This window comes from Terrapene carolina, unplaced genomic scaffold (assembly GCF_002925995.2).
Source record: "Terrapene carolina triunguis isolate 2854851 unplaced genomic scaffold, T_m_triunguis-2.0 Scaffold130, whole genome shotgun sequence".
NCBI classification, from domain to species: Eukaryota; Metazoa; Chordata; order Testudines; family Emydidae; genus Terrapene; species Terrapene triunguis.
Genome location: NW_020664481.1, coordinates 6,912,262 through 6,938,329, shown reverse-complemented (window position 1 = coordinate 6,938,329; position 26,068 = coordinate 6,912,262). Strand labels below are relative to the sequence as shown.

Below are 26,068 nucleotides of genomic sequence, written 5' to 3'. Positions count from 1 at the left end.
CCTTTATCCTTAATATAAAATGATGGACAATTGTAAAGAGATCTGATTGGCTAATAAAAGTTCCACTTGTGAGAGTATGTGATTTTAAGATGCAGCCAATTATAATGAAAGTATAACTTTTAAATTAAAAAATGAAAGTGTAAATTCCAAGAAATGCAGAAACCGCAAAATGTGCACACCTGGGGCCCAAATCTGGCAATTGGATCCATGCAGGTAGCTTCTTGGCACTAAGTTTTGCATTACCCTTTATGCTGACAGGATTTTCCCCTCCACATATGAGGGCTAACTTGGCTGTCTCTGTAAATTATTATTTAAATTTAAATGTCTTTACATCATTACAGGTGATACAGGTGAAAAGGGAGACAAAGGAGGCACTGGCATAGGTATTGATGGGCCTGATGGAGATCAAGGACTTCAAGGTAAGCTGATGCAGTACTTAGTATGACAGGAAAGTACCCAAATGACAGCAATATGGCCTATACCTGTTTATTCAGGAATATACTTTTATTTTTATGATAAATCTCCTCCTAGATAGACCTTTTCATAGTATAATTAAGACGATGTATTTTACGGGGACATTTTTACTGCATCTACAAATTCAGTAGAGGGACACAAGGGGAAGATTTCCCAAATGGCAAACGAGAGTTGCTTTTGTGCTTAACTCTCCGATTTGTGCCTTTGGGAATCAACCCACATGAATCCTATTATTTCACCTTCACTTGATAGCAGGTACAAAATTAGAGGCCAAGTTGAGGATCCTCTACGACTTTAGGCTGAGATGTTCAAAGGATCTAAGGAAATTAGGTGTTCAAATCCCATTAAAATTCAATGGAGTTTGGACACCTAACTCTCTTAGGCTTTTTTGAAAATCCCAGCCTTACACATTTTTTTGAACATCAAAGAGGCAACAATCACTATAGGCTAGAATAAAGGCTGTTAGAGGGGCTGTGCTGCATGTGGTTTGTGCTATGTCTGAATTCCTTTCTCCCTACAGTTACCATGATAATCTGGGTTATGTGGTAGTAGAGAGATGACTCACTCAGAAGCCAGTTTTGAAATGATCAGCCACAGCGAAGTATGGTAGTCCCAAAAACAAGCAGACATATATGTAGGAACAACTATGAATTGGCAAACTTCTGCTGGCAGCTATTCCAGTGTAAATCCAAAGTAACTCCACTAAATACAGTTCAGTTATTCCAGGGTTAGACCATTATAACAGAGCAGAATTTAGCCTGTGGCTCAAACCATTACCATATTTACTACAGATATCCTATACTTCAGAGAGCCATAATACAGCACTAGATATAACCCTCTTACAGCTTACACATACCTACCTAATATTTTAAATTTTACATGCAAATAAAAGCCAGGATTTCACCCTAAACCATTTTTCTTTTTTCTTCTTTAAGGTCCACCAGGTGTAACTGGAATTAGTAAAGATGGTCGAGATGGTGCTCATGGTGAACCCGGTCTGCCAGGTGATCCTGGTGTACCTGGTGCAATAGGGGCTCAGGGAACTCCAGGAATCTGTGATACATCAGCCTGCATGGGTGCTGTTGGAGGAGGATCCAAAAAATCTTCAGCACTAAAAGTGGAGAAGTGACTGAATATTTAAGTAAACAGTGAATTGTATGAAAAGAGTCAGAATCCTCCTAGTGATAAATGGACAAATATTCCTTTTATTAAAATGAATAAAATGGAGACTTTGACACAGTAATTCAGTTCCATGACACAGGAAAGCATCAGACAAAAACCTTTACTAAAAAGATGCTTAAAATTGTTTCCCCACCCCCACCCCCACCCCTTATTTTCCAGAATTTTTACTGCAAATCAGTCTCACTTTCCCTTCCTCCCCACTTTGTTGAAGAGACCTACAGGAGGAAGCGCTGCTCCTTTTACTGTCATCTCCCTAACTGTACAAAAGCTTGTGGCTATTTTGCATAAAGGCTTGAGTCTATGTTCACTGAATTCAGTAGTGGTTCAGGCACTAATTGAACATCATTGACCATGTATTTTTGTTGTCCATCATGAATTATCAGACTGTACCTCAAACATTTGCCATGGCTAGTAAATGTTAAACCCTTTGCACTCTTGCAATCTAACTCTGCAAAGGGTGTAATGTATATATTATAATTTACAGGGGAGAGTTTTTGTATATTTCCATGTTATAATAAAGGATATTCAATAACAGTATCTTCACACCCTCTACTTCAGCTATTTGCACAGAATTTGTGAAAAAAAATCCCAAGTCAGAAAGGATGCTCTTCTCAACACCAGCCAAAATTACTGTGTGAACTATTGTAAAAATAAAAGGAGATTTTTTTAACCTTTTTTTGTGATGTTGTAACTGTCATTATACACATCAAAGCTTGTTCTACCGAACCCCATCTTCCCCCAATTGTTTTTATTAGAATTATTTAGAAATAAATTGCTGCAAAATTGTGAATATCCGTGATTTAAAACAGTATTTATTTTGGAGTGACTTTTTTTGTACTATAAAACCTGTCAGCATCATCTGTTTTAAGAAATTAATAAAACCACTTTTTCAGTTCATAAAATATACTATTTCTGTCCTGAACATTGCATCTTATTAACAAGTAGAGACATTTCTACTCTTTTAATATGAAAATATTTTGTGCACTTAAATAATTCACCGTTTACAATATACCACTTTTGGACTAAAGCAACAATACAGGAAAATTGTTGGACAGTTTGTGCAAGAAGTATTTAAAATACTACTGTATTTTAAAAGCAATGCCAATAGCATTGTATGATTCTTTAGTCCTATGGGGATGTACGGTTCAATATGAACTTCAAATTTGAATTCCAATGCATATAATATTGTTTGTAAGATGTGTACTTATTATACAAGCACTAACCAATTTAATTTTCTCACTGTTTCAATTGCGAAATGGGCACTATAATGGCATCTTTATTTATTTATTTATTTTACATTTAACAGGAATGTACATTCATGACTGACTAAATACAACAGGACAGGTTGATGGTCTATAACAATTTCTAACTATATTATATCAAGTTAAAATGGATTTTGGTAGCTATTGGGGGGAAAAAATATTTAGTGGCTGTCATGACATTTTCTTGTTGCCTCTGGTCCCAAAGCTCTCTGAGAGGACACTGATCAATTAATATTGTTGGTAATTCATTTATCTTTCCATTTTGAATAAAGAATGTTTTCTTTACTGTTCTATTTATGTATTTTTACAAATTATATTTTGCAAGTCACTCTTGGATCCTTCAATTTCAAATTAGTCACAGGAGATGAAGTCCAGTATGTGGACATAAAATAATTGCTATGGAACATCATTAGGTATCAATACTTTCCATAAAACACTGGGTATTTAGTTCAAATTACTTGATCTCCATTGCTGTGCTATTCTGTATGTTTTCCTGCATTGGACATGTTACTAATGAGTCAGCTCTTGTTAGTTTTAGTCTCCTGCCTGTTTTACCACAGAACACAGTCTCAAATTCCTAAAACCAAAAATATAAAGTAATTATTATCATGCTTAATGCAATACATATTTAAGTAAAATATTATTAAACTACTAAGGGGCGGGCAAATCCTGCAACTGGTAAACCTTCAAGGGAATGATGGTCCAGTGGTTAGGATGCTAGCCTGGGCCATGAGACCTGGTTTCAATGTCCTGCTCTGCCTCAGACTGCCTGATTGACCCTGGGCAAGTCACTCAGGCCCAACTCCTCAAGCAGAGTTAAGTGCCTAAATATCTTTGAGGATCTGGGCCTTAGCCTCTCTGTGCCTCAGTTCCCCATCTGTAAAATTGGGATAATAGGGTTTCATTACCTCACAGGCATGCTGGGAGGCTAAATACATTAACAATTGTGAGGTGTTTAGAAAGCAATTGAATTGAGCAGAAAAAAAATTTGCCTGCTACTACTGACTAAATACTGTAGGAACCCCTTCCAGCTAATGTGACCCTTTATAACGCCCACAACAGTTCTGATAGTGAATGTTTGCAATTGTGCCTCCAGCGCAACTGCATCCCCCAAACCCATCTTTGTAGTAGAACATAAGGAAGCCCTGCAATGTGGTATTAAATGAACATGGAGCTCTCAGTTGGCTCCCAGCATAGTGCTCCCTTCTGCTGTGGAATCTTGTTGGTTTTGCTGCAATCAGAACCTGCCACAACTATTAGGGAAGGATAGCATTTGTTCCTCCATTTATGTGAACTTTTGTGTGTCAAATCAGTTAGCATTTTAGGAGAAAATTCTACTTTCAACTGGTCACATACAGCCCGTTAGTCAATGGATACTGCTTGTATATAGCTGAAGGCAGAACTTTTATTTTTGACTACATTTCTGCAATTTAAAGCTTAATTTTATGACAAATTGGGCAGCTTTTTCAGTGGACAAAACTTTGCGGACACAAATGCTCCAACCCCAAAGACTTCTGCATACGAATGCTAGTTTTCATAGTGCCTGGCCTGAGATGTCATTTTGAAAAGAGACTAGGAAATAAATCAGTTCTTGAAGTGCTGTATGCTGCCACCACCTCCCGGGAGGGCCCATATACTAAAACGGACGCTGAAGGCTACTGCTACATGGCCATTGTGCACGGGTGTCAAAAATCACCTCAGTTGGACGTCATCATTGGATAACATAATATGCATAGTGAAAGATTTTATATATATATATATATATATATGAGGGCTGTCAAGCGATTAAAAAATTAATCGTGTTTAATTGCACTGTTAATAATAGAATACCATTTATTTAAATATTTTTGGATGTTTTCTACATTTTCAAATATATTGATTTCATTTACAACACAGAATACAAAGTGTATAGTGCTCACTTTATTTTTGATCACAAGTATTTGCACTGTAAAAAAACAAAAGAAATAGTATTTTTCAATTCATCTAATACAAATACTGTAGTGCAATCATGAAAGTTTAACTTAAAAATGTAGAATTATGTAAAAAAAAGTGCATTGAAAAATTAAACAATGTAAAATTTTAGAGCCTGCAAGTCCACTCAGTCCTGCTTCTTGTTCAGCCAATTGCTCAAACACGTTTGTTTACATTTGCAGGAGATAATGCTGCCCGCTTCTGGTTTACGTTACCCGACAGTGAGAACAGGTGTTCTGATGGCACCGTGTCACAGGTGTTCTCAAGGCACCGTGTTGCAAGATATGTATGTGCCAAATGCGCTAAAGATTGATATGTCCCTTCATGCTTCAACCACCATTCCAGAGGACATGCGTCCATGCTCAAGGCCGTCCCCACCCATACGCAAAGTACGCAGCTGCGTAGGGCACCAGGAAATTTGGGGCACCACATTTCCTGGTGCCCTACGCAGCTGCGTGCTGCACCAGACCCTGCTCCGCCCTCCCCACTCCACCCCTTCCCCAAAGCCTCCGCCCCCACCCCACCTCTGCCCACACATGCTCCGCCTCAGCCCCGCCCCCACTCTACTGCTTCCACAAAGCCCCCATCCCTGCCCCGCCTCTGCTCTGCCCCAGCCCTGCCCCCACTCCTCTGAGGACTGCAGCAGGGGGCAGGCCTGCACTCACCAGCAGCAGGAAGTGCAGCGACCCGGCCCCAGCCGCACCAACGGTGAATGCGGGGTTGGGGGGGCGGTTCCTCCCTGGCCCCCCAAGGCTGGGAGCCAGGGAGGCAGAGCGGAGCAGGCTGGGACTGGGTCACTCCACTTCCCGCTGCCTCATGAGTGCGGGGGGGTGCAGGAAGTGGAGCAACCCGGCCCCAACCCGCTCCACTCCGCAAGCTTGTGCTGTGGGGGTGGTTGCCCCCCTGCCCTCTCAAGCTTGCTTTTGCCCCACATGGAGGACTGGGGCCAGCCCCTGCCCCCCCCCAGGGGGGCTGCGTAGGGCACCAGAATGGCTAGGGACGGCCATCCATGCTGATGACGGTTTTTGCTCGATAACAATCCAAAGCAGCGCAGACCGACGTATGTTCATTTTCAAAATCTGAGTCAGATGCCACCAGCAGAAGGTTGATTTTCTTTTTTGGTGGTTCGGGTTCTGTAGTTTCCGCATTAGAGTGTTGCTCTTTTAAGACTTCATGCTGCACACCTTGTCCCTCTCAGATTTTGGAAGGCACTTCAGATTCTTAAACCGTGGGTTGAGTGCTGTAGCTATCTTTAGAAATCTCACATTGGTACCTTCTTTGCAGTGTTCATAAAATGAACATGTGCTGGGTCATCATCAGAGAGTGCTATAACATGAAATATATGGCAGAAAGCGGGTAAAACAGAGCAGGGGACATACAATTCTCCCCCAAGGAGTTCAATCACAAATTTAATTAATGCATTATTTTTTTAATGAGCGTCATCATCACAGAAGCATGTCCTCTCGAATGGTGGCCAAAGCATGAAGGGGCATACGAATGTTTAGCATATCTGGCATGTAAATACCTTCCAACGCTGGTTACAAAAATGCCATGCAAATGCCTGTTCTCACTTTCAGGTGACATTGCAAACAAGAAGCAGGCAGCATTATCTCCTGTAAATGTAAACAAACTTGTTTGTCTGAGCGATTGGCTGAACAAGAAGTAGGACTGAGTGGACTTGTAGGCGCTGAAGTTTTACATTGTTTTGTTTTTGAGTGCAGTTATGTAATAAAAAAAATCTACATTTGTAAATTGCACTTTCATGACAAAGAGATTGCAATACAGTACGTATGAGGTGAGCTGAAAAATACTATTTCTTTAGTTTATCATTTTACAGTGCAAATATTTGTAATAAAAAATAATATACGCTTTGATTTCAATTACAACACCAAATATAATATATATGAAAATGTAGACAAATATTTAATAAATTTCAATTGGTATTCTAGTTTAACAGTGTGATTAAAACTGCAGTTAAGTATGATTAATTTTTTTGAGTTAATCGCGCTTCATCGACAGCCCTAATTACTGAACTCCCTAATAAAATAAAGTACAAGACAAATAAATTCACTTATAAAACCAGGGAGATTAGAATAGGAAGCAGAAGATGGAATGGGAAAAACAGCTCAGTGTGTATGAGTGAGCAGGATAGATATGGATAAAAAGTGGAATGTTTAGAGAAGGCTTCAAACCTACAGCCTGCTCTGGTTCCCCTAATTCCTGAGTGTGGCTCTAATTGACCAAATCAAACTTTACTTAGCTCGTGAGATCTGATGCAACACAGACTATGAGCTCAAATGAAACCATTCTAGTAATACCTATTAAAAGAACATCCAGTTCATTGACTTTGTATCCTTCAACCACGTTTTTTAAGAGACAAAGTAAATGTCCAACACAGGTGTTTCATGCGTCTTTCATGATGTAATACAGATTTAGTTAAAATGTTTAACCATTTTAAGATCATTATTAGAAACATTTAAAAAGATGGATTGTATGAGATTTATTAACCTTTTTCAAGGAATCCCCGTGCCTTTCCTGAATATATTTCAAAAATGCTGTTGTCCACTGTAATGTTGTTGCCTTATCAGTATCAGCAGTGCAAAATGGAACCAGAAGATTCAATTCATCACAACAAATCCGGATTCTGCGCCTACAGTCAATGCAAAATAATAATTTCTAGCAGCCAATTAACCCAGATAGCTGACATAGATATATGGTTGTATAGCTGTTTAGATGTTGATATTTGTTTTGCATTTTGAGGGGACCAACACTGGCTAGGTATGAATAGGAATAAACACAAATATTTGGAAGATTCACCAAAGCTAGCCCAGGTCAACGTAAATTACATTGCTTTGTGCCAGCTAATTTGCCTACATTCCGAAGAGTTGCAGTCACCCTAAGACAATTTTGCCACTGCAACCCTTCCTCCGAGTTTTTATTGGGGAGAGGAAGAGGATACCAGCTTTAGTTTTTAGCCAGGGCTTGACAGACCAACCGCTAGCAGAGGCTTCAAGTTCTGAGGGTTTGTGCTGAATCACTGCACGATGGGGAGAATCCATTGAGGCCTAATACATGGGCGCTAAACCTTAGACAGAAATTTTAATAGTTCTACTTAGCTGGTTGTATTTTTGCTTTTGTGGTCATTATTTAACATTTACAGTGCAATAGTGTCTAAAGACCACATCAGGTTGAGCCCTATTGTGCTTGGCACTGTACAAATATACAATAATAAATGCCAATCCCTGCCCAAAGATCTTTCAGTTTATGGCTGCTCTACACTATTAGCAATCACTCATTTCAATATGATTCATTTCTACTAGCGTAAGTCTTTCTTAAAACTGCCTTTAAGACACAAAAAGCTTGTATCAAATTAATATCTATACTCAGTTATATCCTGTGCAAAAGACGTGGATTTAGGAGTGAAAAGCAAATGTCATGTTTCCATGGTGTTCAATTGTAGCAGTAGCAGCGGCCAGGAGCCCCGGGCCCTTTAAATCACCACCGGAGCCCCGGGCCGCTGCCGCTACCCCAGGGCTCCAGCAGCGGGGCTCTGACAGCAATTTAAAGGACCCGGGGCTCCACTGCAGTAGCGGCGGCCGGAGCCCCGGGCCCTTTCAATCGCAGTTGGAGCCCTGGGGCTCCTGGCCGCCTCCACAGCTGGTAGCTCTGGCGGTGATTTAAAGGGCCCGGGACTCCCAGCTGCTGCTATCACAGCCGGAGCCCCCAGCCCGTTAAATCTCGATTTAAAGTGCCTGGGGACTTAAAGGCCCCGCCCCCCTGCTCAGGACTCCGGCGTACAGGTAAGTCCTTTAAGTTACTTTCACCCCTGTATAGAGGTGAGAAATAACAGACCTCAACCCTATTGTCCCTCTGCAAATTTGTATACCCTTACCATCCTGATGAGAATGCCACATTCCCCAGCTGACGAAGTCAGCAAAACATGTCCAATAATCTATTTTAAATGATATAATTAGTATACTGTAGTTAATTTATGCTTTAAGAATTTTTTTTGTTGGAACTCTTCACAGAGCCATGGACATTACCTTCTGTCTCTTTCCATGCGGTTATGTCTCTCCCGGCGCTGAGAGATTCCTCCCTGAGTTCCACTCTGTGCCAGCATACTTGAATTTACCTGTGTTGACTGCCAAGTACCTTGTGCAGATGCAGTATTTTGGCTATCACATATATTTTGAATTTCACTAAGAGGTTTGCGGTCTACATTTGCATCCAACTGGCGTATTCTGCTGCGACTTCTTTTGTTTATTGCTTGTTTACATAAAGCTTCTTCTTTGCAAAACAAGGGGAAAAAGCAGTACTTTATTTTTGATTCTCCCACTCTATCATTATTTAATAAATATTAAGCTTCACTGAAACTTTATGATTTTGTAAGTTTTCATTTTGATGGACTAATCCGTAACTAATATAAAAAAGTAAGACCTCTGTAATTGTAACTCTTCTTATTTTCAAATTAGTTCATCTGAAAATTAAGTGCCTAATTCTACTAAAGCACTTGGAAAATATAAAGTGCTGTAAATATGAAATTCTCATTTTCAAGATAATTACTGCTGCACTACTAAATGCAAACTAGTGTTGAGGCAATCAACTTTTTCATCCTACTATTCAAAGGAAAAAATGTCAATCAATAAATGAGCAATATCAAGTTAATTATTAAGGATCAAATGCTCCCATAAAGGGGAACATGAATTTCAGCTTGTGATATTTCCTCCTAATTGTTCTCTGCTGCATTAGCACAACTATTGTCACATGTGGGGCAGGAGAGAGAGAGAGAGAGAGAACCATCACATGCACAGATTTTCCAGGATGCCCTGCAGATCTGCCCAGCTGGGGAGGGCAGGGGCAGCCACACAGAGGCCCATGCCTGACAAACTGCTGTATGAGACTGACTATAGCAACACATTTTTATAGGAGCCCTGCTGCCATGGCCTGCCCTGTTCTCACTGCTCTGAAATCCCCCTGATGCCCCTCAGGTGGAGACTTACTACAAGGGGAGAACCTGAAGAATGATAATTCAGGTTTCGAAATTCGCATGGATGTGCTGGGGCACTGATAGTTTTGGCTCCCTCATAAAGTGGATTGCCACACCAGCACTTAGCGGCAAACACTATAGTCAGAAACCAGCAAGGATGTTGATCATTTCTGAAAGTCTGTCAAATACCTACTGATTCTGTAGATTATTTGTAGAGTTCAAATTGAATATATGGAACCAGTAAAAGCACATTCATCCTTGAAAACAAACTGATTAAGGGTATGTCTACACCCAGCCGCTAGTTCAGTGGCTGGCAATCGAAGTTCTGGGTTCGACTTATCGCGTCTTGTCTGGATGCGATAAGTCGAACCCGGAAGCGCTCGCCGTCGACTGCGGTACTCCAGCTAGATGAGAGGAGTACCGCGGAGTCGACGGGGGAGCCTGCCTGCTGCGTGTGGACCGAGGTAAGATCAAACTAAGGTACTTCGAACTTCAGCTACGTTATTCACGTAGCTGAAGTTGCGTACCTTAGTTCGATTTGGGGGGTGAATGTAGACCAAGCCTAAGTAAGTCAGAAGAAATATAATTTGAGGTTGAGTGGCACAGAAAGCGAAGTGAGCAGAAGCTAAATCATTTACCTCCTACTTTAATCCAAACTTGTTCAGGTAAAGCTTTATTCCTAGTGCCTACAGTTTGTTTAGTGGATTCAATTTCCTGATGATAACAGAAAGAGAATGCTCTAGGTAATCCAAGGTCTTGATGTTTTGCAGCTTCAAGAATAGTACATGATGTGCCAGAGTTCTGAAAAGGAAATTAGGGAGTGTTAAGTGAAAAGAAGAGGATAATACTTTTGACATGTATTTTAATGTTAGTCCCATCCTATGAGTTGTATTGATAAATCAAATGCCAATTGTGATTTTTTTCTGCACCACAGTCATGTGATTTCAATATCCAGACCGTTTGTGTAGTTTTATTGTACCTCTGGCAGTTTCTGGTTGCCAGTTTTGGTTATTATTCTTGGCTTGCAGTAACTGTGTGAAAATGAATTTCATGAGTTTTTGTCAAAAGAAAATGGAAAGAAGGAACCAAGAGAAAACTCTACTTGCTAACCACCTACTTGCAGCTAGCTATGTCTTTGTGAAGGAAACTGATGTAGCGGTGAATTGAGTGACTTAAACAAAAGTACCTTCCTGGAAAGAAATCTAATAGACTGTTGGTCCTGCCAGTTGGGTACATATTCATGTAAGAGATATAAGGACTTAATCAAAATGACGGAGAACTATATTTCATCTTTAAGAATATTAAAAAGACACATAAATTATCAATCTCTCTGAACATGCCTACGTAAGTTCCTTTTAAAACAAAACTCTATAAAATAACTTTGAATCTGATCAATTAAAATTAAATTGTATTTTAGTTAAATCTTGCAGAATTTTTACAAATTTAGACTATTGCTAAGTTTCAAAGAAGAAGGCTACAAATAATAATAGAAAACATAAAATCTACCTGTGTTTGTGAAGGGTTAGCACTTCCAGAAGTAGAACAGGCATTCATAGTAAATAATGGATATGTGAACTGTAAAGCAGTAGCTGCAGCAGCAGTCTTATTTTTCACTAATGTAGTACATTTATTCTGCTGCTGGTGAAGAGGCACACCCATTAGTTCTGCTGGTTGACGAATAAGTGTTACTAAACTACAAAAAATAAAATAAAATAAAACAAGACCAGTTACTTGAAAATGACAACTGTAGAAACCTTTTCAGCTAACTACTCTTCTAGTGACAATAACTAAAAAAAAATCACTTCCATTTACTTTAAATACACATTACCATTAAGGGCCAACTATTTACCTCACTGACTTCAATGGCAAAAAGATCTGTTTAATAAATTATTTTATTCTGTACAGTGAAATTACGCTGTTGGACTTCATAAAAGTAATTTCCTTCAGCTCTCTAAGTTTGAAACTAAAAAAGTATATATTGTGTTGTAATAAAAAACACAGGCTCAGTAACAAAAATATTCAAATAAGTGGCAGCGTGTGCAAGTCTGAGGTTCATATCTTGCTGCAAGCGGATTTGTGCAGATAAACTTTTACATTACAACACTAACCAGAGTCCTCTGATTAGTCTGTGTGAAATCTCCATTACTTTTTGCAAAGTAAGAAGGATGCAACATAGAATCATAGAATATCAGGGTTGGAAGGGACCTCAGGAGGTCATCTAGTCCAATCCCCTGCTCAAAGCAGGACCAATCCCCAGACAGATTTTTGCCCCAGATCCCTAAATGGCCCCCTCAAGGATTGAACTCACAACCTTGGGTTTAGCAGGCCAATGCTCAAACCAAACATCTAAATAAAGCTCTGGTTTATATATTTTGCTTACATTTGATGTTGATGTCAAAAATAAAGTTGAAAATTAATTCATTTACACAACTATCTTGTGTATTGTATTCATAACTGACCAAGTTCAGACCTAGTGTAAGTAAGCACAATTTGAAGTTAATGGGAATTGGGCCCCCACTTCCTCAAGATCTTAATTTTGTGCCAAAGCACACAGCTAGTCATTTTGAGTATTAAAAACAATGCACTGTTCACAAATTTGAATCTGCCTAAATTAATACTGAACTACATGAAAATATATAATTTAACAGTAAACTTTAAACTAAAGTTAATGACAACACACTTGTTAAGAGTCACTCCAGATTCTTGTGGCTCTTGGCATCTGGGATTTTCTGTCTGGATGCTGTTGAATCTGTCTTCCAAACGAACACGAACTGCAGATTTAGATCTAGGCTCAGGAGCTGGTGCTGAATTTTCAACAAGTACAGTTTCTTTATTTGTCCCACCAAAATTTTCACCATGTTTAACTCTTACTAAACTGTGCCCTGTGACTTCTACAGAGCTACTATTAGGTGTTTTATCTACTTCATTAGAAGGGAGATTAGATTCACTAAGTAGCATCATTCTGAGCTCTTGAAAGTCAATGTGCCCCAGACATTGGTTTGAACCCATTAAATTGCTGTCAGAAGATAGACCTGACTGACAGATAACTGGGTAAACTGACTGGTTCCCAGAGTATGATGAATAGCCAGCTTGATTGGTGTTCACTGAGGACTGGTGCTGAGGTTGATCTGCAGGATTACTAGCTGAGAAGAAGGCAGAATTGAGCCTAGCTTCTATTTCGCCTTCGTTTGCTTGTGCCTCCATGTGTGAATAGAGTATGTGCTGAAGCTGGGTGTACTCTATTTCCGTCATTTCCACCAGGTTGAGGTCTGTGGTGGTGAAGCTAAGGTTTTGCTCACCAAAGGACCTGTCAGTTGGGTCTTCAGGTCCAGCAGGAGCAGGATCCGGAACATCAGCAACTGTCTGCGGACTGGAGGTCTGTTTTGGAGTTGATCCTGACATGACTTCAAACTAGAAACTGAATCAATCACTAATAAATCCTTCAACAACAAAGTGTGCTTCCAGCAAATGCTATCATAACCACTCCCTCAAAAAAAAAAGACGTAAATGAAGTACTCCCCTGTAACAACAGCTCCAAGAGTGCAATGAAACAGCACCCTGTAAAAAAAAAAAAAAAAGAGTCATCCAACCCAAGATGGAGAGTACAACCCCTGCCCCAGTCAATAATACTTCTTCAAAAGAGGGGGCACCACATCCCACTTGGCGATCCCCCACAGAGGAGCCCCACCCCCAGTATGGTCCCCTCCAAAAGGAGAGGGAATAACCCACCAGAAACACCACCTCCAAAACAGGGTGTAATCTCCCAGTACCAACCCCCCTCAGAATAGAGGATAGGGCCCCCAATAATGTCCCCGGAGAAGGCACTACCCACCCAATGATGCTGTCAAGTAGAGGGGCTCTGCCCCTAATGATAATGGATCCCACTCCCCCCAAAAATGGAGAGGGTGGTCAACACCTTCCAAAAACAATAACACCAAGCGGGGGGGGGTAAATTCAGCCCATCCCACTAACACCCCAAAATAGGGTGGGGGAGGGGGTAAACTCGGCCAGCGCAGCCTGCCCCCTCCCTAGTGCTCAGTGAGGAGTAACTGTACCCCCCTCCCCTCAAAGGCCTGCCCCACAGAGATCGGCCAGGTGCGAAGTCTGCCTAGCAACAGGCAGGAGGTGGGGGGGGGAGGGGGAGTCTGCGAAGTACAGTTCCGCCTGCGGGGTGGACCGCCTACCCGTGCGCGTGCGCCGCCGCTTTTTAACCGCCGCGAGCCTTCCTTCCTCCCCGCCACGCGCACCCCAGTGACCGAGGGAGGCTCGCGCGCGGGCGCCACCCGCTGTGTCCTCGCCTCGCGCCGTAACTGCTGACGCTGCAGGGTGAGATTCCCGCCGAAGTCGGATTAATGGTCACGTGCCCGCCCCGACATGCGCGCGCTAGCAAAGAAAACCGCTGCGCATGCGTCGTCAGCATCATCGTTCACTGGAGCGGCCGGGCTGGGCTGGGCTTCCTTCCCTCGCCATCGGCCCACCTGCTTCGCGTCGGCTGTACCCACAAACCGCCCCACACGTTCCCCCTCCCCCAGATCCCCTTCCCCCAGTCCTGTCAGGAACACCCCCCCCACACACCACCCCGAACCGTCTCCCCTCCCCCCAGGGCCGGATGTAACCTTACACCCCCCCTATGCGCAGCCCTTCACCCCTCCCCCCACCTACAGCTGGCCTTTGTGTTTGCCATAAACAATGAAACTTTTAACCCTAAACACTCCTGGATCATCTCTTCCCCCCCCACACACCCCTCAGGAGTACCCCCTACCCACCCACTATCTCCCCTCCCCTATTCCCCCCAGGAACACCCCCACTCTTGGCAGAAAGAGAGTTACCCTCACTCAGTCCTCCCCATAAACTCCCCCCTTTCCCAACTCCTCTCATAAGCACCCCCACACCATTTCCCTCTCCCTCCTGGATACTCCCCCCATTTCCCTTCAAGGAATCCTACCCACAGAGCATCAGCCTGGAAGGGAGAACAGGGCGCTTCTGTGGCCAGCTCTGCCACTGTCCAGCTGTATGACCTTACGCAAGTCATTCTCATCTTCTCCCCACCGTAACAAGGGAAATAAATCCAAAGTACAGAAACAGAAGAGAGGGAAATGTAGTAAGATGGCCCTGGATGGGTATGCTGCATGACATGAGATTTCTGTCACTACTTCATGTCATCACATAAAAACATCCAAGTGTGTTTGACTAGATTGAAATAATGGTGGGTACAGGAAAACTACCCCAGCACAATCAAGATACTGCAAAACTTGGGCTGGGAGGAAATGCCAAGGCCAACTTTTGCTCTGGGGTAGAATGGCCTAAATGCAAAATAACTCAGATGAAGGCAATAGAGTTGATGCAGGTTTACACTCCTGCAACTAGGATGGAGCAAATTCTGTTCTTTAATTATGGAGGAATTGGTTCAATTAGGAAGAAGTTATATCTAGACAGTACAATGTCAAGACAGGGTAGGCATGATTTTCAAGGCATGATATTCAAAAGCACTTAAGTAATTGAGAAGCCCAAATCACATTGACTTTCAATAAGATTTGTGCTCCTAAAGTCACTAAGAATCTTTTCAAAATCACGCCAGATACCGTTGTGGGATCTAAAGATCTTTAAGTATGTTGTCCTGTCACACAACAAATAGGCTACCTAGTACTGGTCACTCTAAGCTCAACCCCCCAATTTATTTCCTATGCATAAGCGGCGTTACTCTTGATTTTCAGGTGTAATTTTTCTTCTCTGACTGTATATTGATAGAGAAACTGTCCGTCGGCTATCTCTGGATAGGAGGCTGATGTCGGCCAGGGGGAAAAGTCATTGATGAGACTTAAGAGGGCTGAGAAGTCCACTTCATGCTCTACCTGTTTTTCCACATACGTGACAGGTGGTTGTTTGAAGAGACCACAACTGCTAGCTGGGATGCTGTACACTTTCTTTCCTCCTCTGCCATTTCTCAGGCTCTAGAGCAAGGCAATTCTCTTCAAAACAGACCGAGGCTTGATGTATGATTCTATTGCCACCCAGCTCTTCCCAATTGGTAGGATCTATGCCTCCCTTCTTAAGATATACTTTCAGGGTGTCTTTGTAGCATTTCCTTTGTCCTCCATTGGTCCCTCTTACCATCACTAAATTGAGAAAAGAGGACTTGCTTTGGAAGATGAGTATCAGCCATCCACATACAATGACCAGCCCAGCAAAGTTGATGTTTCCTAATTAGGACCCTACTAAATTCCCAGTCCCTTTTGGTCAATTTCATGGTCATAAAAAGAACAGGAGTACTTGTGGCACCTTAGAGACTAACAAATTTATTTCAGCATAAGCTTTCGTGGGCTACAGCTCACTTCTTCAGATGCATAGAATGGAACACACAGACAGAAGATATTTATACATACAGAGAACATGAAAAGGTGGAAGTACGCATACCAATTGTAAGAGGCCAATCAATTGAGATGAGCTATCAGTAGCAGCAGAAGAAAAAACTTTGAAGTGATAATCGAGATGACCCAGAGAAGGTGTGAGGAGAACTTAACATGGGGGGGGAAAAATTCAACATTCAGCTCTGAAGGCAGCAGAGAAGTAAGGGTGGCAATACTGCGACACCCCCCCCCCCCCAAAAAACCTTTGCCCCCCCCCCCCCACAACTCCCTTTTGGGTCAGGACCCCCGATTTGAGAAACGCTGGTCTTCCCTGTGAAATTTGTATAGTATAGGGTAAACACACACAAGAGACCAGATTTAACAAAGGGAGACCAGATTTCACGGTCCGTGACGCATTTTTCATGGCCGTGAATTTGGTAGGGCCCTATTCATAATCTTCACCTCAACACTAGTAACGTTAGATGCAGAGATAACGCTGGTACTGGCGCAACAGTCTTCCTATCTGATACAGAGAATCCTCCAAAGGCAGTGCTGTTGGTACCACTCCATATATTTGAGATGGCTTCGATAGATCAACCATATCTCGCACCCATAAAGAAGAATGGGGATGACTACTGCATTGTAGACCACGATCTTAGCTTCCATCCACAGATCTCTGCCAATAAAGACACAACAGAGCAACTTTCCAAGGATACACTAACACAATGGAGCTTGTGTTTGAGAAACAAGATGGGGGTCTAGTAAAATATGTTACCTCCAACTTCTGTTAGTGAAAGAGACAAGCTTTCAAGCTACACAGAGCTTGTAGTCAGATCTGGGCTGTCTGTCTCATTCTGTGTCCTGTCTCCTGCTTTTCTTACTTACATACATACATACACATCCCTCAGGTCAAAGTCTACAAAGCAGCCCCTCCACGCTGGTTATTTGCATTTCTGGAAAGCCTGGCAATTTGCCTTTATTATTGGTGGAGCCGTGCCTGTATTTTGGGTTTGGAGACTACTGTTTTCAGTCACTTTTTTACATTCATCCTGAAAGGCAGGTGTTACGCCCAACCTGTAACAGAAAGGTTTGTCCAACCCGCCACACTACCAATCTCCTCTTGCACAAATGGAGCTGTGATTTGGTTCGGGGGTACAACAAGACATGGTTTTTAGCCTATTTGCCTCTGCTCTGTTTTAGTGATCTGGCACAATTATTAACATATACAAGAATTCTTTTCTCTGAAGCTCGGGAAGCAGGATACTTATGTTCAAATGTGCTGCAAACTGATAAGAGCAGAGCAGCAGGTAGCATGGAGAGAGTAGGAAACCAATTCCCTGGATTTGCTATTGTAAGATTGAGACATTTTAAATGTTAACACACTTGCAGCCGTACTGTGGAAACAGTTTTCCTTTGCAGAAAGGTCCAGAAAAGATTTCAAGTTTTATTGATTTGTAAACCGTCATAAAACTCTAGAAGTAGCCTCAATAAAGTAATTAGACTAAAATTGAGTGTATAGGTTCACTCTCCAGCTCATACACACAACCTACACATAGTCACAAACCACCGTTCTGTGTGCAATGGGCATTCACTCTTTGTAATCAGAAGCACACGTATAGACAAACCATATTATACATCTACTGGTGGTTATGCTTATTATTTAAAAAACAGGCATATTTCTAGGGACAGATTTTCAAAATAAATTAAAATAAAAAAATAGTAAGAGACACAACTATGTGTACATATTGTCCCACAGCCACAATGTGCTGCTATTTTGAAAATCTAGTCCTAGAAAAAGAGAAAAATAAAAAAAATTAGCAAGTGCTTTTTGAAATATCCATTTCTTTAGGAAGCTCAAAAATATGCTTTTCCTGTTGACAGCATCCCTTAATATTCTAAGCACTAAATCAAGTAACGGTGCATAGGAATTGTCTATATTTGTGCTATATTTTATCATGGGGTACAAATTCTGAATGTTATAGCAGTGATATTTTCCTCTACATGGGATACCAAGATTTTTAAAGCAGTTTTTTGCATGCCTGACTTGACTATGCCTCAAAAGCTAATCACACACAAGCATTACATATGTTAAATCTCTGAAGATAAGAGTTGTCCCCCATTTTCTCCTCACTTTATTCTAAACAGAGCTTGAAAAGCACTCATCTGGCAGGATAAATACCACTTTAAAAGGATAGTAAAAACTGGAATGTGATCCAAAAGATTAACTAAAGATACCACTGGTACATAGGTTGGCACTAAAGCCAGAGTTAAAATTATTCCCCCCCCCCCCCCTTCATGCAACATGAATCAATTGCACAAACACTAAATCGGAAATAACTGCCTCGGAAGGAGTAAGGCAGACAAGGATCTGGGGGTTAAAGTGGATCACAAACTAAATACAGGTCAACAATGCGATACTGTTGCAAAAAGAGTGAACATCATTCTGGGATGTATTAGTAGGAGTGTTGTAAGCAAGACACAAGAAATAATTCTTCCACTCTACTCAGCGCTAATAAGGCCTCATCTGCAGTAGTGTGTCCTGTTGGGCACCACATTTCAGCAAAGATGTGGACAAATTGGAGAAAGTCCAGAAGAGAGCAACAAAAATGATTAAGGTCTAGAAAACATGACCTATGAGGAAATATGGAAATATTTGGGTTTGTTTAGTCTGGAGAAGAGAAGACTGAGGTGGGACATGATAACAGACTTCATGTATATAAAAGGTTGTAAGAGGAGGGTGATAAATTGTTCTCCTTAACCACTGAGGACAGAACTAATGGGCTTAAATTGCAGCAAGGGAGATTTACTGTAAGGGTAGTTATGCACTGGAACAAATTACCTTGGGAAGTTGTGGAATCTCTGTCATTGGAAGATTTTAAGAACAGGTTAGACAAAACACCTGTAAGGGATGGACTATTCTAGATAATATTTTCTGCCTCAGTACAGCGGATTGGACTAGATGACCTATTGAGGTCCCTTCCAGTCCTTCACTTGTATGATAAAAACTCAGTGTTGTTTTTAGAGTTTATCTGAATCAGGCTAAAAGTTTGTCATTATTCTTTCAGGCCCAGATTTTGAAATCTAGACAGCGTATCTTGCAGCCGAATTCAAGTCTGGCTCACCACAGAGTGAACAAGGCTATGCTTATGAAATGGAACCACCACCAATTTTGTCAATGCCACTGATGCGGTTTCCTGGCTACTGGCTCTATGTAATTACAGACGTACTGGGCCCTAGCTTTACCAAATCCCAGCATGACCATTTGCAGCAGCCTATTTGACATTGCTGTGGAGACCACCATCCTAGCATACGAGAAGCATAGAAGTCCCTTGTAGGGTCACTCCACCTGCTTCCAAATAGGGTGACCAGAAGTCCCGATAAAATCGGGACCATTCCGATATTTAGATGTTTGTCCCACGTCCCGACCAATCTTTGGTCGGGACGCAATTTGTCCCGATATTTTGCTCCGCCGGCAGCTTTTGGCTTTTTTATTTTTTTTTTGCGCTCCACCGGCAGCACACGGCTTTTTTTTTTTTGCTCCGCCGGCGGACCTCCCCCTCCCCCCCACGTGTGTCCTGATATTTTCTTCCTCTCATCTGGTCACCGTACTTCCAAATCACAGAAGGCCTTGTTCTTCATGAATGGGATGAATTTCCCCCCTTCCACCTCTGCAAAGGCTGAGAGCAGCTGAGCTGATTATCAAAGAAATTTCTCATTAGTTCTGCTGAGGTATGCACTGCAAATGACAACCTCATAATTCAAATAAAAAATCTGGAGCACACTAGAAAATGTTTTTGAATGACTAATTTTAAAAAAATCATAAACAAGCACAATAAAGATCTCACTTGCCTTTCAGAACCATTACAGTTAATGTCAGTTGTTAAATAAATTGTTTTGTTTTGAAAGCACCATCCTTGTTCAGAATGGTAAAGAAACTGAGCGATCTGATTAGCAAAACATCCACCATTGCTCAGCAACTGTTTCTCATGCCATTCTTCTTCTCTGAAGCCTCTCAAATTGTAATACTCTTTGTCTTGTTAAAAAGTAGTAATGATATAACTAAAATATGTGCATGGATTTCAGAAAAAGACAACAAATCTCTGTAGATGTTTATTCTACTTACAGTAACAAAAACCTGTGAAGTCCCACATTTTAATGTACAGTGATATATTTTGCAATATAAAATACAATTTACAGAAATTTCTATCAAGTAAACCTAAACAAACACTTGATTTTTGCATACTTGTATGTATGTCTTTAAATTAGAAACATCCCAGGAAAAAGAAAAAGAAAAAAATCTTACATCTTAGTAGATGTTTGCATTTAATACCACCTCTTTCTGCATTTTATCATTTTGACTACCGGTTTCGAATACAGCCCATCATTTAAATCAGCCGAGTCCTTGATATTTAAGGAGTTCAAAGATGCACCAATATAAAGTGTAAAATCTGTAGTGATGTATATGGAATAGTGCTACTTATAATGTAGACTTCAAGATGCAAATGTTAGTAGGAATCTAATTTTACATTTGCAAAACTATTTTATAAAAATATCAAAATATTTACCCAACTGCAAATGTACAAGTTCAAATAAATTAGCAGGGTTTTCTCTGTTTCACACGTCAGAATTATGTACTTGAAGAATACATGAAAAGTAGCAGTATGCTGTATTGCACAGTGAAACGCTTTCCTCAAGCTATCGCATTAAACTAATATCACCTTTTCCATTTCAAGCTTTATGCAAATGTTTATTTTCAGTGGCCAACTTTTAAATACACCATCAACATTATTATGGATTGCCAAAAAGCACTGACATTTTAGTTTGGGAGCAAAATACTTCTTGTCAATAAATTACAGAAAAAGTGGAGCAAATCCGTAAACCTCTAAATAGAAACATTCTGCAAACAAAATGCTTTGAAAGAATCAGCATAACCAAAATAATAGCTTTAGTAGTATATTTAACCAGCTTATTTTCCATTCCTTTGGTTTACCAGTTTATTCATTTACAAATTTTAATGATTTGCCAATGTATGATATTTTTAAAACTTCAGAGTTCTACTGGATACAGAGGTGTTATATTTTCTTTAATTATATTTTTGTAAAAATGCAACATTTAAAACCTTGCAGCCTCATGAAAAAAAAGTTATTTATGTAGAAGCCTGTGTTTCTTGGTTGAACTCTCAACAGCTGGATTCCATAACTCAAAATACCTTTATATAAAAAGGAAGATAGTGCACTTTTAAACTTGTCATTTCATATTCAAATACTCTGTCAGTTACAAATAAGTAATAACACTGTTCTTTTGCAGCCATTTCTTAAATACACACAACCCATCCATTGTAAGATCACAAGACAACAATATCAGACTCCTCTTGTAAAGCATGTGCTGTAGAAACAACTTTTTACACCGAAATACTACATAAATGAGATGTAAAGTTATGGCTCCTAAGGTTTTGATTAGATTCTCTTATAAAATTACAATTCAAGTTACTGGAAAACATAACTTTGTAATCTTAAAAAGCAATATGCTCTTTGTAGACTTTTTCCATTTCTGTATTAATTGTAAATGGAAATTTTAAGATAAAGGTGTAAGTAGAAAAAAAGAAAATCGCATAACTCTTAACGCTGTGAATTTTTGTAAGAAAAACATTATGCACAAAATGCTGCAAGTTAAAGTCCAGTATGTTCTTGCTTCGTATCTGTTTGAATATTCTCTCATTCACAGTTGTTAAAAAACTGTTTTAATTTGTCAACACATTTTGTAAGGCTGGCTTTACAAGGGCATTCTTGTAAAGATGAGAATATACAGTATATACAGGAGACCTCGAGTTCTTGCTTCTTTTTGTGTGTGAAAAATTAATCATTATTTATCAGGTACAATTAATTATGAATTGTTTCTATGTCTGATTAGTGGAAGATGAAGCAACTTCTGTTTCTGCTGGCTTTTGAGTTTCCTGCTGTGGTTCAGGCTTCAAATCTTTACCACTTTCCCTACTTTTACTTCGGTCTTTACGATCTTTTCCTCTGTCTCTGTCCCGGTCTCTATCCCTCTCTCGATCTCTTTCTTTCTCCCTGCTTCGATCTCGGTCTTTATCTCTGTCACGATCCCTGTCCCTGCTTCTTGATCTGTCCCTATCACGTCTTCTGTTGGAATCTCTTTCTCTGGTTCTGGCTCTCTCTCGGTCTCTGTTTCTTTCCCATTCTTTTGCCCGCTCCAAATCTTTCTCCCTATCTTTGTTTTGGTTTCTCTCTCTGTTTTTATCCCAGTCTTTGTCTCTGTGTCTCTCCCAGTCCCTTTCCCTGTCTCTATTCCAGTTTCTGCCATGATCTCTTTCCCAAGGTCTGCCATGTTCCCTATCCCTTCGTCTTTCTTCAAACCCTCTACTTTGTCGATTCTCTGACTGCTGACTTTCTGGCTGATCTAATACCTTTTCTTTATTTCCTCCTTCATACCTCTCCCTCTGCCTCCCTTCAAAGGTCTGACCTCTAAATTCAATATTTTTGCCCTCTCGGAAATCGGACACCGGCCATTGTGCTTCTGACTCAGGTCCTTGTCCTGAAAGATTAGGAAGAGAGGCAGATGGTCCTGCTTCATCCCACATCTCCTTCCTGTGTTGTGGTGGATGACTTGGAAGTTCCAGGAGTGGTCTAGGGGTTGGTTTCATACCTTGTGGAGGTTGCCCTTGAAAATGAAATCTAGAAGGGGGAGGTTCATTTTGTTCTGGAAATAATGCAGGTGTAGTTCCTCTTGGTCCTCCAAAATGAGGTGGGGCTGGCCCTCTCTGGTTTGGAAATCTGGGTGGTGGACTCCCTCTCCGTTCTTCAAAAGGCGGTGGCAAAAGTCCCCTGGGGCCTGGTATGTGACTTGGAGCTGGACCTCTTTGCCCTTCAAATTGATTTGGATGAGGGCCTCTTGATCCTCCAAAATGACAAGGTGGTGGACATCTTGGCCCTCCAAACTGAGGTGGTGGAGGGCCTCCTCTCTGTCCTTTAAACTGAGATGGTGGTGGTCGTCTTTGACCTCCAAAATGAAAAGGTGAAGGCCCCCTATTTCCCATAAACTGGGGTGGTTCCGGTCCTTCAAATTGTCCAGGAGGCCTATTCATTTCATTATATTGGGAATCTGGGAAGTCTCTTTGTTCCATGTGAGGTTCCCTACGATCTTCAAACTGAGATGGCGACATTCCTCTTGGACCACCAAGATAGGAAGGTGAAGGGCCCCTATTGTCACCAAAAAGAGGAGGTGGTCCATGTTGTGTAGAAAATAATGAAGGAATAGGTCCTTTTTGTCCTCCAAATCTGCCAGGTGGAGGTCCTCTTTCTCCATCATTATTTGGAGAAGAACCATGCTCTTCTGAAAACTGTGGTGCTGGTCCTCTCTGCCCAAGAAAATTGGGTCCATGAGGTCCCACAGATGCACCAAACATCAGTGGTGGAAGCCCTCCTTTTTGCCCAGACAAAGAAAATGGAGGCCCTCCTCGGTTTTCTTCAAAGTGTTGAGGGAGAGGTCCTTTTTCTCCCTCACTTTGAACAGCTGGAGATTCAGTTTGTTCTGCAAACTGACGGGACTGAGAGCTTCTTTGATCTTCGTACTGTACTGAAGAGAGACTTCTTTCGGGTTCAAAGTGACCAGCTATCTTTTCCTGAGGTGTAAAGATTGGATTTGAAAAAGAATCTCTTCCTACTGATGGAGAATTAGCGTCTTGTGACTCATTTGACCAAGACTGACCATCATTTGGTGTAGGGAAATTGGGCTGAAAAGATGTACTGGGAGGTGTTGGAAGCAGTACTTTACGTAAAGGCTTGGATGTGGAAGTTTCTCCAGAAGCTGTTTGATTCACACTTTCCAGATGAACTTTAGCAGTGTTTTCAAACTTGACATTAGGTGCATCTTGTTCAGAGAGTGTAGCCACTTTTTCACCTGGAACCCACTTATCCTCACTATACCCAGCCTGGGTAGCAGAAATTAATGTTTTATCTTCCTTTTCAAGTGAAGTCTGTAATGAACCTGGATAATTGGCTTGAATAACTTCTTTTGTAGGTGTCTCATTGTGTACTATTTGTGGCTTTATCCGAGAATCAGCACTATCATTATTCTCTGTTGCCATCCTTCTAGCCTGTCGAGGATCTCTACTTTGTCTCAGATCAGAGCCCTGGTTTAGCACTTGTGCTTGCTGATTTGAGGATGATGGTAAATCTGATTTTTCTGTAATTTGTTGTTCCTGCTGGAATAAATCAGACTTTGTTATGGATGATTTTGGTGGCGGTGACATTAAAGCATCAGACACTGAAAAGTGAGCCATTGAAACGCCAACAGCTGCTCTTTGTTGTCTGAGGGCTTCTTCTTGTTCTTCCAGTTGTCTTTTCTGTTCTTCTATTTGTTTGTTTAATTCATCCAACATTTTTTGCTGTTCTACCAAGGATGAGGGAGCAGACACATCAGGCACATATGGGGCGGATGTCTCCACAGCGTTGCTTTTCACATCTGCATACATTTTATTAGGTAAATCATCAACAGTAACTTTTGCTTCTTCTAAGATAGTTTCATCTTCTGGATCATAGGCCTCATCCTCTTGTTCAGATGTTTCACAAGGCTTTTCAAGATCATACAGTTTTTCACTTTCACCAGTCTGTATTTCAAAAGCTCTGTCTGGCTCATACTCTTCTTCAGGATCATATGGTCTGTCATCTTCCTCCTCTTCTATAATTTTATCTTTAGACATCTGCCCAAACTGCTGTACAATTGGATCTAATAAAGGAGCAGATGAAACTCCATCTATTGTAACTTGAGCTTCCTGGTGTGAAGACTGAACAGTTTCAGAGTCCTTAGTAACAGACTCAAAAGCTTTCTTTTTTCCAAAAAGAGTCTGCAAAATATGCTCAAGAGGTGTGGCTGTTTTTGAAGAACATGAAGTTGTAGAAGTTGAAGTTGTTGTGCCAGTGACTGTTGCTGTTGCTGAAGTTGGAACTGGCAGTAACATGGTTGTTGTGGTTCCCGTTTTAATCGATGACAGTATTTTTAACACTGATGGTGTTATTGTAGATGGTTCTTGAATGGGAAGCGGTGGTGGTGGTGGTGGGGGAGATACAGGTGGCGTTGTACTTACAGCTGTTTCTCCAGAATAAAGAGTGTATTTTGAAGGTTTCTTTTCTTGCTGAGAAGCAACAGGGCCTTTAGGGTACACTGATACTTCAGTTTCTTCCTGTATTTGAATTCTGCTGCGCTTTTCTTCCATCTTGTCCGATTCCAGAACAGTTGCAGGACGTTTACCTTTTTGACAAATCACTAATCCAAGAATTAAATTTGGACGTGATGATTCAAGACCTGGAAGACAAAAAAGACTGTGTTAGAAGGCAGTTATTTATCCTTAAAGCAGTAACCGATTGATCTACAACAGCAGTGAAAGCACACAAGAGAGAAAATACATACGATCAATTCAGATAGTGTGCAACTTCTGTTTGAATTGCACTATATGTAGTTATGTCAGATTTTTCACTAGTCTTTTTTTTTTTTAAAGGAAGTACACTATAGGATATTTCAGTTAAAAATATATTCTCTGATGCTTTTCTTGTGAAATATTTTTAACTGAACAAACTAGCAATAGGTGGCGGTACTAAAAATAGCAACTTCCTTATTAATATAAAAAAATCAGACCTCTGTGTTGGAAACATACTTCATTAAATATTCTCTTTTCATACTACTGTACCTTGTTCACTTCTCAAAGCTAATATGCTACTGCAATGGTTAAAAAAATCAAATAAGTTATCAGTAAATATACTGTAACTAATGGAGAGATAAAATGGGGAAAGCCTGCTGCAATAATATATGCATTCAGAACATCTAAG

The 26,068-nt window shown here is 40.9% G+C and overlaps 3 protein-coding genes across 4 annotated transcripts in view; 1 reads left to right on the top strand and 2 right to left on the bottom strand.

Moving 5' to 3' along the window:
* COL9A3 (collagen type IX alpha 3 chain) overlaps positions 1-2,446 on the top strand; it is a 66,674-nt gene extending 64,228 nt beyond the window's left edge. The window contains exons 31-32 of the mRNA XM_026652913.2: positions 342-419; positions 1,410-2,446. Coding sequence (XP_026508698.1) covers positions 342-419; positions 1,410-1,603 — 272 coding nt within the window. The 3' untranslated portion in view covers positions 1,604-2,446. The remainder of the gene's footprint in view (positions 1-341; positions 420-1,409) is intronic.
* On the bottom strand, positions 2,196-13,278 carry TCFL5 (transcription factor like 5). Its single transcript, XM_026652914.1, has 6 exons — positions 12,557-13,278; positions 11,383-11,569; positions 10,515-10,677; positions 8,933-9,176; positions 7,398-7,539; positions 2,196-3,495 (listed from the first exon to the last, which is right to left on the bottom strand). The coding sequence occupies exons 1-6, from the start codon at positions 13,276-13,278 to the stop codon at positions 3,373-3,375; spliced, it is 1,581 nt and encodes a 526-aa protein (XP_026508699.1). The 3' UTR covers positions 2,196-3,372.
* Positions 13,279-20,337: 7,059 nt separating this feature from the next.
* DIDO1 (death inducer-obliterator 1) overlaps positions 20,338-26,068 on the bottom strand; it is an 87,990-nt gene continuing 82,259 nt past the window's right edge. For both annotated transcript variants that reach the window (XM_026652705.1, XM_026652702.1), the window contains one exon: positions 20,338-25,547. In XM_026652705.1, the coding sequence (XP_026508490.1) occupies positions 22,120-25,547 (3,428 nt within the window). In that variant the 3' untranslated portion in view covers positions 20,338-22,119. The remainder of the gene's footprint in view (positions 25,548-26,068) is intronic.